The sequence below is a fragment of the Coptis chinensis genome, chromosome 1 (genome assembly GCF_015680905.1).
Source record: "Coptis chinensis isolate HL-2020 chromosome 1, ASM1568090v1, whole genome shotgun sequence".
In the NCBI taxonomy this organism is placed as follows: Eukaryota; Viridiplantae; Streptophyta; class Magnoliopsida; order Ranunculales; family Ranunculaceae; genus Coptis; species Coptis chinensis.
The window spans coordinates 26,098,666-26,111,634 of record NC_141456.1 but is presented as its reverse complement, the minus strand read 5'-3'; the positions used below and the strand labels follow the sequence as shown (position 1 = coordinate 26,111,634).

The following is a 12,969-nucleotide window of genomic DNA, read 5'->3' as shown; positions in this document are numbered from 1 at the left end:
CTTCCCTGATGAGACAGGGAAAGCACATTTCGCAGGGTTGAGTTTCATGCGATACTCTCAAAGAATGTCAAATGCATGTTTCAGGTGGGAGAGGTGATATCTAGGTCTTAGGCTTTTGATCAAGACATAGTCTACATAGATGCCGACGTTGGCTAGTGAACCACTACTAAAAAAAGGGCTTTTTATGATAGCTTTTAGCTGTCATGAAATATATATCATGACACTTTCTGATGGAAAAACTAGCCGTCATTACTGCGGGTGTCATAAAAAGTCAGCCAAAATCGTCATCAAAATTATGACGGTTCTTAGAAAGACGTCTTAAAAGTTCCTCCTATTATGACATATATTAGTCTTTAAAACGTCATAGTAGGTAAATTTTATTATGGCACCTCATATGTAACCATCATAAATTATAGTTAGAACCGTCAAGAAATTCACAATATTTTCTAACACTTTACGTGAAAACCGTCAAAAAATGCCCATTGACTACTATGGAACCGTCATTTTATGAAAGAAAAATACGTCAACAAATAGTTTATACTATGACCGTTCTTCTAAAACCGTCATTTAAGTTTTTTTTTTTTTTTTTTTTTTTTTAAAAAAATTATATTATTATTATATTTTTCCTTCCCAAAAATACTGCATAATAACCTGTAATTCAATTCCTAACCTGTAAACTTATTTCACCAATAAAACAATTATAAAATTCTCAAACATAAAACTAGAACATCCACAGTAATTTCAACCACACCTCATATATTTTCAAACCATTCGAAAATACTTATTCCTTACATCAATTTATTCAACAAGAAAAAATATCTAGTTATTATCCTTTATCCAACATTATTTAAAAATGCTATAGCATATTTAACAAAACTAAAAATCATTCTAATCAACTCCATCATCAACAAATTAAGTATTATCCATCGATCCATCGAATGTTGTCAAACCTAAGAAACAAAGTAAACAAACATTAAACAAACATTATTAGTAAATTTGCTACCAAAAGCTCAAGCCACTGACCAAAAACATGCTATTTTATATATGGCATGAGAGGAACACTGCGATGGACCTAATTCTCACAATGGAAGGAAAAATAAATAAAATATCTAGAATGCAAATGTATTATGGTTCAAGATATACACTACTATATTTATATATATAGTACATAAATAAATGAAAATACCTACAATGCAAATGGACTGTAGTTCAAGATATACACTACTACATTTATATATAGTACATGGTTATTAAGAGAGCTGAAAACAAAAAAAGACCCACAAATGCAAGGGTCATAGCACAAATCTTGACTAAAGCCATCTCATACCTCAAAACAAACAAAAGAAAAACAAAATACTATTTTCGCAATACATACACATACCTTTGGCTTGGCATATACACCTTACAAACAAGCGATATTGCTTACAAACAAGCATTCTTGCTTTCTATAAAGCATATTGCTTACTTATGAAGCAACCAAGAAATAACACAAAATAGAACTGCCACTAGGCATCATTTTAGTTGAACACCGGGGAGAAAAAACAGAGATATATGTGAAATAAGGGAAATTTACAAATGGTGCATATTGATACCTTGTGAGTAAATGCCCCGACATGAATTATAGGTTATTGCGAGTCCTTTAGTGCTGGAAGAATTAGCTTACCAATTGCAAAAACAATTTATCAAACAGCAGAATACACACCTAGCAGTCTAACCAAAAATTGGTACTAGCTAGGCACAAAGTAATTATGAGAAGCCATAAGAGAAGGAGACCAAAGGTTTAACAAGAAGTCAAAAATAACTATGCATGTCATAACAAAAGTAATGGTCGGCTAGAAAGTTTATTTTAACATAACTTTATAGTCGTAAAAGATAAAAGCAACAAATTATTAGCCAACCAAAACCAGCACATGGAACGCAAACTTTCATATGCACAGAATCCAACAATAGGAGATCAAGATCCCTTGATACATATAGGTATGACATTCAAATTTTCAGCAGGACTGGAAAATAACTATCACCTCTTTTTTCTTAATATTGAAAATAGATTCATAGTTTGATTTTTTTTTTTTATTAGTGAAGTATAAGACACATGGAACAATGTGAAAAATATTTAAATATGGGACAACTTAAACAATACTAGTGTGGAAAGGGAATGAGGAAGTAGTGCATACATATATAAAATCTTGTGGGACTGCTAGTCGATTCAGAACCAGAGTTGAATCCTACGTTACCCTTACTGCGTAGTCCATAATGCAACCAAGATGAATACCTAATAATGCATACAGAAAACAAATACGAAGTTTAAAAGTTATTAGAAAGGTTTGAAGTATGTACAATACAACAAATGATTGGGGTCGCTGGCAACCTAACCTAGAAATAAAGAAGTTGCAAAGATAAACGAAGGAATTTGTCAGAGCAAGAAAAAACTAGAAAATCTTCTCTCCAACATATTTTTTACTACTAAAAGAAGCATATATAAAGTGCATGTATAACTAAAACGAGATGATACTTACGAATTCAGCTCGCCTTCCACTAGCTCACAAAATTTTGAATAAGACTTCTACAATGATATGATTGTAACATGTATAAACAACTCGATGGTTCGACTACACTTCATTGCTCAATGCTTACAAAGTTATAGCAATATAAAACGAGTGTACTAGCAGATATTGTATTAGCTCTAAATCGATTTGTGGTTCCTTCCATCTTCAAAAGCAAGAACCTACATTAAGCAGAAACCATTGTACAAGGGCCCTGGACTTGTCAAGAAAAGAAACCACAAGTAAAAGACAAGTGGGGCAGTGAGAACAAATAACTAACTCGAGTATCACTCTAATAATGCGGCTTTAACTGAACTCATTCCACCACCGAATCTACTTATAAACAATTGAATCAAGATCTATCCCAACAACACAACCATTTAGTCGATAGGGGAGAGCATACATACCCTGGGATGATCATGTTCCTTTCAGAAGCAATATACCTAAGCAAGATTGGTGCACCACTGAACAAAAGAAGTCCTTTAAATATAGACTAGCATTAGTATGATCTACATTTACAATAAATAATTACATATATATTTGTCATGGGCTCCTGGTGGATTGCAAGTGCTGTTTGGACCGGTCAAGTATTGCGGGTGGCCTTGAATTGTAGGGACATGGTTTGGTTAAGCTTGATATTGACCTGCTAAGGACTGAACAGGGTCTAACATGGGCTAGAATAGGCCTGTGGGGTGGTGTTGAACATAGCTTGAAAGTGTCTGAAATTGGCATAGAATGGTCTGATTGAGCTTGATACTACCCTGTTATGGATTGATAAGGGTTTGACATGGCCTGAAATTGGCCTGTGAGATGTTGAACACAGCCTAAAATTGGCCTGAAAGTACTTGAAATTAGCCTATGGGGTGGAACACCAAACCTCAATTTACAAAATCTAGTTAAAATTCACTCTAGACCACTGTGACTACAAGGTTGGTGATATTTAGACTTCAGGTGGACTGTGACATTAGTAATTTAGTCTATTACCCGTGCTAGTATAGCTCAAAACTTACAATTTTTTCTGCCACCTTGTATCATCATATCGTTAAAGTATTTGCCATTCTTGTTATGTCGAACTAAAAGACACATGCCAGCTCTATCTTCCTCATCAAATGATTCTCCTAACTCTTCTTGCTATAATGAGATATACAAAAAAAAAATAGTTATGAAGTATTTGTTATGGTTTACTATGTACACTAAGATTTAAAATAGTTGTACAAGTCCTTACCATCTTATTCGTCAAACCAGCATATCCAAGCCTACTAACTCGACAATTATACTTACCCTTTGCCCTTTGTGCAGATTATAACTTACTCTTCTCCTAATGGTTAGAAAAAAAGTTATTAATTTCTTTAAGAAAATAAAAATAAAAATAATCGCTTCAAGATTATTAGTTATGTTAGTGAGAGCTAATATGAGAATAATCAAAATTACAAAGCTTTGTGATTTGTGGGAGCATAATGTTTACAACTTAAGCAATGGGCAGACCATGACCTTGACAACTAAACTAAATTTAAATGTTAAGAGATCAATAAATACACCACACAATAATCATAGATAAAATCAACATAAATACCTATCAAGCTTCTGTCCAATCTATTACTTCACACTAGAAAGTCAAAATCACTCAAAGTAATACAAGCTTCTGTCCAATCAGTTTTTATAATGATCTATGAATCTCACTTGGAAAGTATGTAGGTGGAAAATCTCAACTAAGTTCTTCCTGACAAGTAAACTATAATAATTGGGAAACTGATACAAGAGTATAAGTTGGGTCAAAGAAAAAGGAAGTGTTGTGAGTGTCTGAGGGAGATCCTCACATTTGGAAAATAACAAGAAAGAAACTTCAGTTACATGAGTGGGAAATAAAAATCAGACAACAACAGTCCCTTGTGAGGACAGAACAAAGTGCATGTCAGTAAAAAATTTAGAGATTTTAGTGGCAGGACTATCTACCGAGATTTAACTCTTACTATGAACAACAAAATATCGCTAACTCACACTTTGCAATATAATTTTTTTCGCACAATAGGTCAACAATCTATGAATCTAACTCACACACTGGGCATTCAAGTGAGGGGCCATTGAATTTTTAGTACAATAACAGAAAACCCATGTATTTTCAGTACAAGAATCCGAGTGAAAATAAGCAGGAATTTTTACCTCTTTCGCGGGGTAACCAATCTCCAATCCCATAATAAATTGTTCGGGTTGACGAGTTGAAGATCATTCTTTCTACATTCAAAGCCAATGTTTCCACCTTGTTTTGTGGCACTGAAGATATAAATTCACACAAAGAAGAATCACTCGCTTTCCGAAAAAATTTTCTTAAACAAGTAAACTACAAAAAAAAAAAAAAAAAAAAAAAATCCATACAGAAATGAACTAATATCACAAACTCTTTACTCCACAAGGCATTAATCAAAAGTTATGTATTCACATTGATAGTCGAAATTGAGTTTTTCTAAATGTTAACGAAATTATATCTCAGCAAAACCCCGACTGGATGAAGATGAAAACTAGCTTACAAACCCAAACCCAGAAAACCACAATTGGTTTAAGAACATATTGCAATACCAAAATGAAGAACAACCATAACAGTAAATGAAGCCCACATTCACAACAAAACTAAGTTATCTAATTCCATTTTATGAAACCCTATTAAACTACAAACCCATTTTTTGTAACCCCCATTAGAACTACGTTATCAGATACAATAAACTAAACTGGGAAAGTAAGAGCATACCTTCTCAAAGCTTCAGTGATGGACAGAGCACTTAAAATGGAGAGAGTAAAAATGGAGTTGCTTCCCTCTCACTTTGCCAAATCGAGCCGGGAAATCTTTTATCCATATCGGTTTCTATTTTCTCCAGTATTAGTTAGGGTTTTAGATATATTTTGGTTTTTCAATTTTGATCGAGAGTTTTGGTTTTTTAAGAATTGGATATACGTATACTGGCTAAAAAGGAAAAGGCTATACTGAGTTACTGACCCGAGACTTAACCCTGTTCAATATGGTTCACTCTACCAGTCACAATGGGTGTTCTTTTTAGAGTTTTTTTTTTTTTTTTTACTTTTTTTTTAATTAAACCATTAACCGGTCTTGCTAATGAATAAAGTTAGACAAATTTTGACTTGACGCTTGTAAAATAGAACTCATAAACTAGACGTCAAACTTGACACTTCCGTAAAAAGAGTCAAAAAACTTACGACGGCTCGCCTATAACCGTCAATATTGACATCAAGCGTCATAAACTAAATGGTAGGTATACAATTGCTAGACACAACCTTGACACTTAAATAAAAAAGGGTCAAGAAATTTATGATGGGTATTCTATAACCGTCAACATTTGACATCAAGCGTCATAAAGTTAATTTTGATATACATATAATGATAGCTTATACGAAAGTCGTCAAGGTAAAAAAAAAATAGCCGTCATAAAAAGTCATTTTTTTAGTAGTGTTATTTTTCTTCAAGGACGTGTATATACTAGAAGAAGGATCCAATCCCTTCATAAAAGCCAATATGGCGAGGGTTTCATTGACGTCGTTGTAAACATGCAATTGAACCTCATTAAATCTTTTGGTGTAATCTCAGAGACACTTGTCATTTCGGATCCTCATGTCAAATAGTGAGTCAACAGTCTTGGTGCTGGTTGCAGCTGAATTTTGTAACGAAGCTCTTGGATAGATTGTTGAACTCGTGAATGTTGCCCCTGGGCACCTTTGTGTGCTAGATGAGTGCCGAGGCTGTCAAACTTGAAGCAAAGTATCGACACAAATAATGATCTTCCTTGGAACGACCCACCATTGCTTGATGATAACCAAGCACATGAGAGATTAGATTTTTTTTTCCCATTAAATTTAGAGAACTTTGGTGGTTTATAATCATGGGGAATGTATCTATTTGCTCATAACATGTCGTGAAAAAGGATTTCTAATGTCTCATTCGATTGCAAACTGAACGACCGACTCATCCATCTTGGTCAGTTTCGAACCTTGCAGTTCCTAGAGTATTTGCGCCTTGAGCTACGCAAGAGTAGTCGATTCATGAGCAGGAGTTCTCTCTTTGTTGCACCTCGGACCTAGACTATTGTAGTTATTATCTCGATGATAATGCGGTTCTGGTTAGTTCCCAAGATCGAGTGGAAGAGTTTTCAAAACTGGATCGGGGAACTGAGGGATTCTGAGGCAATGAAGGTTCCCTTGGAACTGAAAGTCTTCTTCGTACCGAGGGTGACCTTGAGAGTTGTGGATTCCGGGGCAAACACATTTGGACGTCCATCCCTAGTACCTCAAGAACTTGAATACCAAGAGAAGTCAGTTCTGTGTGAACTCGAGTGTCGGATTGGATCCAATTCCAGATTATAATATGAATATGGTTGATCGCTATGGTACCCAATCAACGAAGTAAGGGATACAAGGCATAAGGACGTAACCCTTAGGACTTGGTGGCTGGAACTGCCCCCCTCAAGTTTCCATCAGCAGGCAACACCCTTGGAGGTGAACGACCCTCTTTCGTGCGATAGTAGTTAGTCTTGGAAAAAAATGCAAACGAGCCACCTGTCAACCGCGTTCAGCCATCACACCATCCATGTTGGCTTGGTTAGTTATGGCAGATTGGAGAGTATCGTTGTTAGGCCCATCTTCTTTATGCCATTGCCCAAAACGACGAGCTCCTCTATGTCTAGATTATCTTTGATATTTGATCAATAACATGTGGGTTATTGATCTCATTATTCTCCTAATTACCTTGATTTGCGTTGGCTATTGTAGTAACCATGATTTTGAATCAAAGTGAAGAAAATAATTTTTTTTTAAAGAACAAAAAGCCCAAGAAAAATTGGTGGGTTAGAGCAAGGACCAAAATATCGCCGATATATCTAATATATCGCCGATATATATCGTTTTTTTGGTACACCGACATCGATAATCCGACATATATCCACCGAATATTGAACCTTTTTTTTCCGATATATATCGAAATTTCTGATATAAAACTTTATATCGCCGATATAATCGATATATACGATATATATCGTTTGACTTTTTGACCATTTTTTAATATAAATATGATATTTCCAATATATTTTCGATATATTTCTGATATTTTCGATATTATATTTCTGATATATCCGATATTTTTGATATTTTAAATAGTTTGGGCTGGTCACAAAAAATGGATATATCCGATATATATCGGTTTTTGGGTACATCGATATATTCACCGATATTGATATTTTGGTCCTTGGGTTAGAGAACCTAGAACCGAAAAATTTCGACCAAGAAATCAAATCAATTATGTATAGTTCTCCACAGATGACACCAATTGTGTGATGACTTTTTCTAATCTAGAAACACAAGTATTTTGTTGATGATCAAAGAATAATGAGAAGTATCAAATCAAGAAGAAGAAGAGATATAGAATATGATGAATTGAACCACGTTCTTTAATGGCTACCTACATATATACTGTGAAGATTAATCAAACTCAAAACGTAGTTCAACTATAATATTTATAAAAATAGATTAGGTTTCCATAATTACTTATGAGTTAAGTAATTAATTATAGTTTAACTAGAAAATAACATTTTATTAAGTCTTATCCAGACTCTTCTAGAAGCTAATTAATGTTTCCTAAGCCAATAGGTCTCTTCTATTGACTTAAACAACAAGGAAACTTGTTTAAGTTTGGAGTAGGAGCTGGAGTTCCAAGCTTGAGTATTTGAACTCCGGAGTTGGAGTTCCTAGTCAGGAAGTGGTTTTCCGAACCTACTATTCTAACCAATTTCGAACCTTGTTCTCCAAACCTCTACTCTAACTAGTTCTGAACCTCCTTTTCTTATTTCACTTTTGAACCTAGGAAATGAGTTATTCAGGACTTGAACTTGAAGTGTGTTTTGGTACATCCTACCCATACTAAAACTATATCCGAACAATAGAAAAATGTTGTCATGTGTCACATATTAATTTGCTAAAATATGTACACACAAACATATTTTTCAGCAATATTTTAGAGCACTTTATTATTGTTATTGGGGGGAGGACATATCCAAAGAACCTTTTAGCTTGTGACCATTTTATTCCGAATCGTACTACTTCCATAGTTCCATATCATGATACTCGAATTATTTGTTCAGTTTCTTGTTGCCAGGCCAGTAGTAAAACACAATGAGAATCACAGTAATTTAGCACCAATGAACGTCAAATTGTAAAAATCTGATCAGCGAGAAACATTCAGTGTCAAGGGTCCTAACTTCTCTTGTCGCTTGTCCATGGCAGACAAATTTTTCGTAGAGGATGTGTGTTCCTGATTGGTGTGTACATGATGGATTGATGGTTCTGTTGCCAATCTATTGGGCCCAGTGAAATTCGAGTCCACAGGCTTTCATGAAAAAGTTGAAAATTCTTCTTCATCGATCTACTTTAGAAAATGCATGTTCTTTCATTCCCTCAGGAAAAGTTTATAAGATAGTCCATGGAACTGTCTTAACCACCATAACAAGCAACTGTTGGGGACCATTTCTTCCAAGAATGGCAAAGTCATTTGCTTCTATTATTTTCATCGAGGTGCCAAAGGATTCCTTATGGAGCATTTTTTGTTTTTCTACAGTTACGTTCCATCATATATCATCATTATAGATGTACACTCCACACTTTGAAAGACCCTTTGTTGCCTGGAAACAAGGACATAAAATGTTGAGCATATAAGGATCTAGTCAGCGCATGTCCGCATTTTTCCTTAACTTTGTTTCTCATTAATATAAGACAGAGTATAGCTGATTTTTGGTAAAATTGACTTCATTTTGCGTAGAGTAGTTCTACACTCTCATTATAACTCCATTTCCTAGACATCAAATCTTATTCTCCTTTTCCAAAAAGCAAACATATAAACAAATTAATTATAAATAACTTACCTAATTAATTAAATAGCTAATACAAAAAATAGTAACAAATAAATAAATAAAAACTTACATATATTTCCACACAAATACCACAAAAAAAAAAAAAAAAAAGGCCCAAGTGCGAAACAAATCATTATATTTTTTGATATTTATATATACAACCATACATATGAACCATTTGTTAAGATGACCTTCGCTAAGAATATCGGCACTGGAACCAATTATCGAGCTGAATGTATGGCGATCCTTGAAGGCTTTGAGCGAGCAGTGATGAAGAGATGGGTAAACTTGTGGGTTGAAACTGACTTGGAACCGGCAGCAACAACTTTCAGAAGTGGCAATCTCCCTTGGCAGCTACAAGCAAGATGGCAGAATTGTTTGAATAAGATTCATGATTGGAAGATAACCTCTATCTGGAAAGAGTGCAATATCACTGCAGATGTGCTGTCCAAAAAAGGAGCTGCTCTACCAATCAATGAAGCAATCATTACTGATGGAAAACCTACTTGGCTACATAGATATGAAGTACCTTTTCAGAGGTTCTTTAGGTTCGTGTGATTGCTACACCATGTACGTTTATGAATGGTAGTAGTTAGGATTATCTAGCTTGAATCTTAGTGGGGTGCAGGTTGTTGTTCCTACTAATCTTTTTGTACTGTTCTTTTTTCCCTTTTTAATCAAATTTTAATCTTACCGAGCAAAAAAAAAAAAACTATTTGTTCAAGTCAATAGATAGAGAACCATTCTAAATTAATATAAACCAAAACAAAGTGATAAAAAGTGAAATTTTTTGAGAAGAAAAAGAGAGAGAGAAGATTAAGAATGAGGAAGGTGAATTTTTTAGGACACCTAACTTTTTGTTTGGGTGTTTTTTTTAAGTGATTTTTTTGTTTTGATAATGAATGAAAACGAATTTTACAAATAATTATGATAAGCGTGGAAATAATTTTTTTTTTTGGAAATATAATTAAGTTTTTTGTTATTTATTTGTTACTATTTTGAGTTTTAGTTATTTAATTGGGTAAGTTATTAGTTGTTTATTTGTTTCTATTTTTGTTTTTTGATTTTTGGAAAGAGAAATATAATTTGAATACCATATAAGATGTGGAGTTCATAGAGAATTATTAAGGGAGTCTAAATAGATTTTTTGTTTTGCATCATCCTAACCTTCTAATACATAAATAAATTCTGTTCTGCTGTTCAGGTGGTTGGGAAAGTAGATGATGTTGGTCTGAAAAGATCCAAAAATGCAAATGGTTGAGCCCATTAAATTGCGAGCTTTTCTTGTATAGTCTAAACTCTAAAGATTGCATGAATGTATAATTGTATATATAATCATCCACCAAGCCAGTTTGGTGTGAGGATGGCCGGATGGGCCATGTGTATGAGGTATGAAACTCACTTGGTTACAAGAAACTTTTAGTACAATGCATGAGAAATTGGGAAGTGCAGAACATGCAAATAATGGCTATAAGTGAATGTGAGGACAATAAATATATGATGAGAACTAAGGAAAAAAACTGATGGAAACTTTAAGTATTGGCAGCATATATGAAGTGGATATCTGAGTTGGTACAAGGCTTTGTTTGCTAGTGTATTAAGAGAAGCAGATCCCAGAACCTATTGATCAACTTTTAGATGTTAAGGTGGAGAATTCTTCTAATTCTGCCTGAAGAGAAAGATGAACTACTTGTAAAATGGATCATAAAACTTCTAGCGTAGTATATATATTTAGGTCCCGAGCTCTGTATTGCCTGTTTACGAAGTAACACTATATTATCAAACTGTTTGCACTTTGCAACAAGCTGAAATGGTCTGATCGATTAGCCTGTCAAGACTGAGTTACACAATCGGTAAATTCTCCAGAGGTTTTCCTTCACGAAACGAACACAAAGAGGTTAACCAAAAGGAAGTAGGCATGAATGATTAGATAATACCAAATACAAATGAAAATAATAGATTGACATAGTCGAAGTAACAAGAATATTTCTAGTGACACTTATCGAGAGTTTACTAAGCTAAAGCCTAAAGGCATGTTGAGGTTGGAAAATTTGATGGCAGAACGCAACAATAGGTTATGGTTGAATCTGTCGTACGTGCATCATATCTCCAGTCTACAAATTTCTGCTTTTCAGTAGATCTGGTGCCGCTCCGAGTTTCTTCTAAAGATATGATCAATGCTTAACACTATAAAGGAAATTATGAATAACACGACAGATTGCTTTTATACAAATTACAATGGGTAGTGGCTGGGCTTATTAAAGGGACACATATCATACCCCAAGAAGGAGGGGATGATGAGTTAACTTGGTGGCCTGACACTAAGAGTAAATTCTCTGTCAAATCTGTCTACAACATGCTAAAAGCTAAGGAATGGGAAATTTGTGACTCAACTTTCCAACCTAAAACTATTAGAAGAATTTGGAAAGCAAATGTAGCCGCTAGAGAACAAGTGTTCTTATGGAAGATGTATATGAACATTCTGCCTAATGGAGAGAAAATATAGAAGAGGATAAAAAATACAGATACCATGTGTGGTTTCTGTTTTGGAAAGGAAGAAACCCAGGAACATGTTTTGGAAAGGAAGAAACCCAGGAACATATATTCTTTGAGTGTGACTGGGCTAAAGCTTTGTGGTTGCTTCACTACTAGGGTTAAGAACATAGGTTTATAATGGATGGAGTTCAAAGAGATGGATGGATGAAATCATGGAATGGTGTGAAAACAAAGACACTAATATAGCAAAGTTGGGGGCGTACGCTTGCACTTTGTTACAAGCTATGTGGGACAATAGAAACTTAGAAAAGTTTGACAAAAGGGCTTTGGACAGAGATGCAATCCTGACAGACACTAAAATCAAATGGGATAGAAGAATCAAAGCCTATGAAAGGGAGACTCTTAACTCTAGCTCTAATTTTGTAAATAGAAGTAGCAATAATCACACTAACATACAAGCTACCACTTCTACAAGTGGCAATAATACTAGTTTGGCTGTTGGTAGGTGTCAACCAGCTCACTCAGTTGATTATATAAATGTCAGGTTTGATGCGGCTTTCAATAAGAGAACCCTATCAGGTGCTGCTGCTGCCATGGCATGGAATGAGGAGGGATCTCTAGTAGCTACTGCAGTAAGGAGATTTCAGGCAAAGTCAGCTGAAGAGAGTGAACTTTTAGCAACTGAGGTAGCAACTAGCAAAATATCTAAGGAGGGGGAAATTTTGTGTTTGAAGGTGATAACATCAATGTCATCAACAGCTTGGAAGCCCAGGAGTCCAGTTTGGCTTAGCGGTAACAAAACATAGCAAAAGTTATTATTAGAATTTCTAGTAAATTTAATTATTCATGTTTCGGTTAAGAAGATGTTTTAATGGAGAGGCCTATGATTTTGTAAAATGGGCATTTAGCTCATCTGATATGGGTACTCTTCCAAAATATTGTTTGGACTCTAAGTGTATTCCTATATTATTATAATATATATGTCAAGTATTTTAGCGAAAAAAAAAAAAAAAAAAAAAGCTCTGAAG

The 12,969-nt window shown here is 34.5% G+C and overlaps 1 protein-coding gene and 1 long non-coding RNA gene across 2 annotated transcripts; one reads left to right on the top strand and one right to left on the bottom strand.

Annotated features, from left to right (window-relative positions):
- Window positions 1-3,813: 3,813 nt before the first annotated feature.
- Window positions 3,814-5,550, bottom strand: LOC147523162 (uncharacterized). The gene is made up of 3 exons (XR_015196055.1): window positions 5,287-5,550; window positions 4,704-4,814; window positions 3,814-3,861 (listed from the first exon to the last, which is right to left on the bottom strand). It is a non-coding gene; the product is annotated as an uncharacterized LOC147523162 (long non-coding RNA).
- A 4,081-nt stretch (window positions 5,551-9,631) lies between these two features.
- LOC147523161 (uncharacterized) lies at window positions 9,632-10,706 on the top strand. The gene is made up of 2 exons (XM_086569676.1): window positions 9,632-9,970; window positions 10,650-10,706. The coding sequence occupies exons 1-2, from the start codon at window positions 9,632-9,634 to the stop codon at window positions 10,704-10,706; spliced, it is 396 nt and encodes a 131-aa protein (XP_086425802.1).
- Window positions 10,707-12,969: the final 2,263 nt, after the last annotated feature.

Coding starts and splice junctions, on each gene's coding strand:
- LOC147523161 (XM_086569676.1), top strand. CDS start 9,632: ATGACCTTCGCTAAGAATATCGGCACTGGAACCAATTATCGAGCTGAA. Junction 9,971..10,649: donor CTTGGCTACATAGATATGAA/GTACCTTTTCAG, acceptor TCTGCTGTTCAG/GTGGTTGGGAAAGTAGATGA.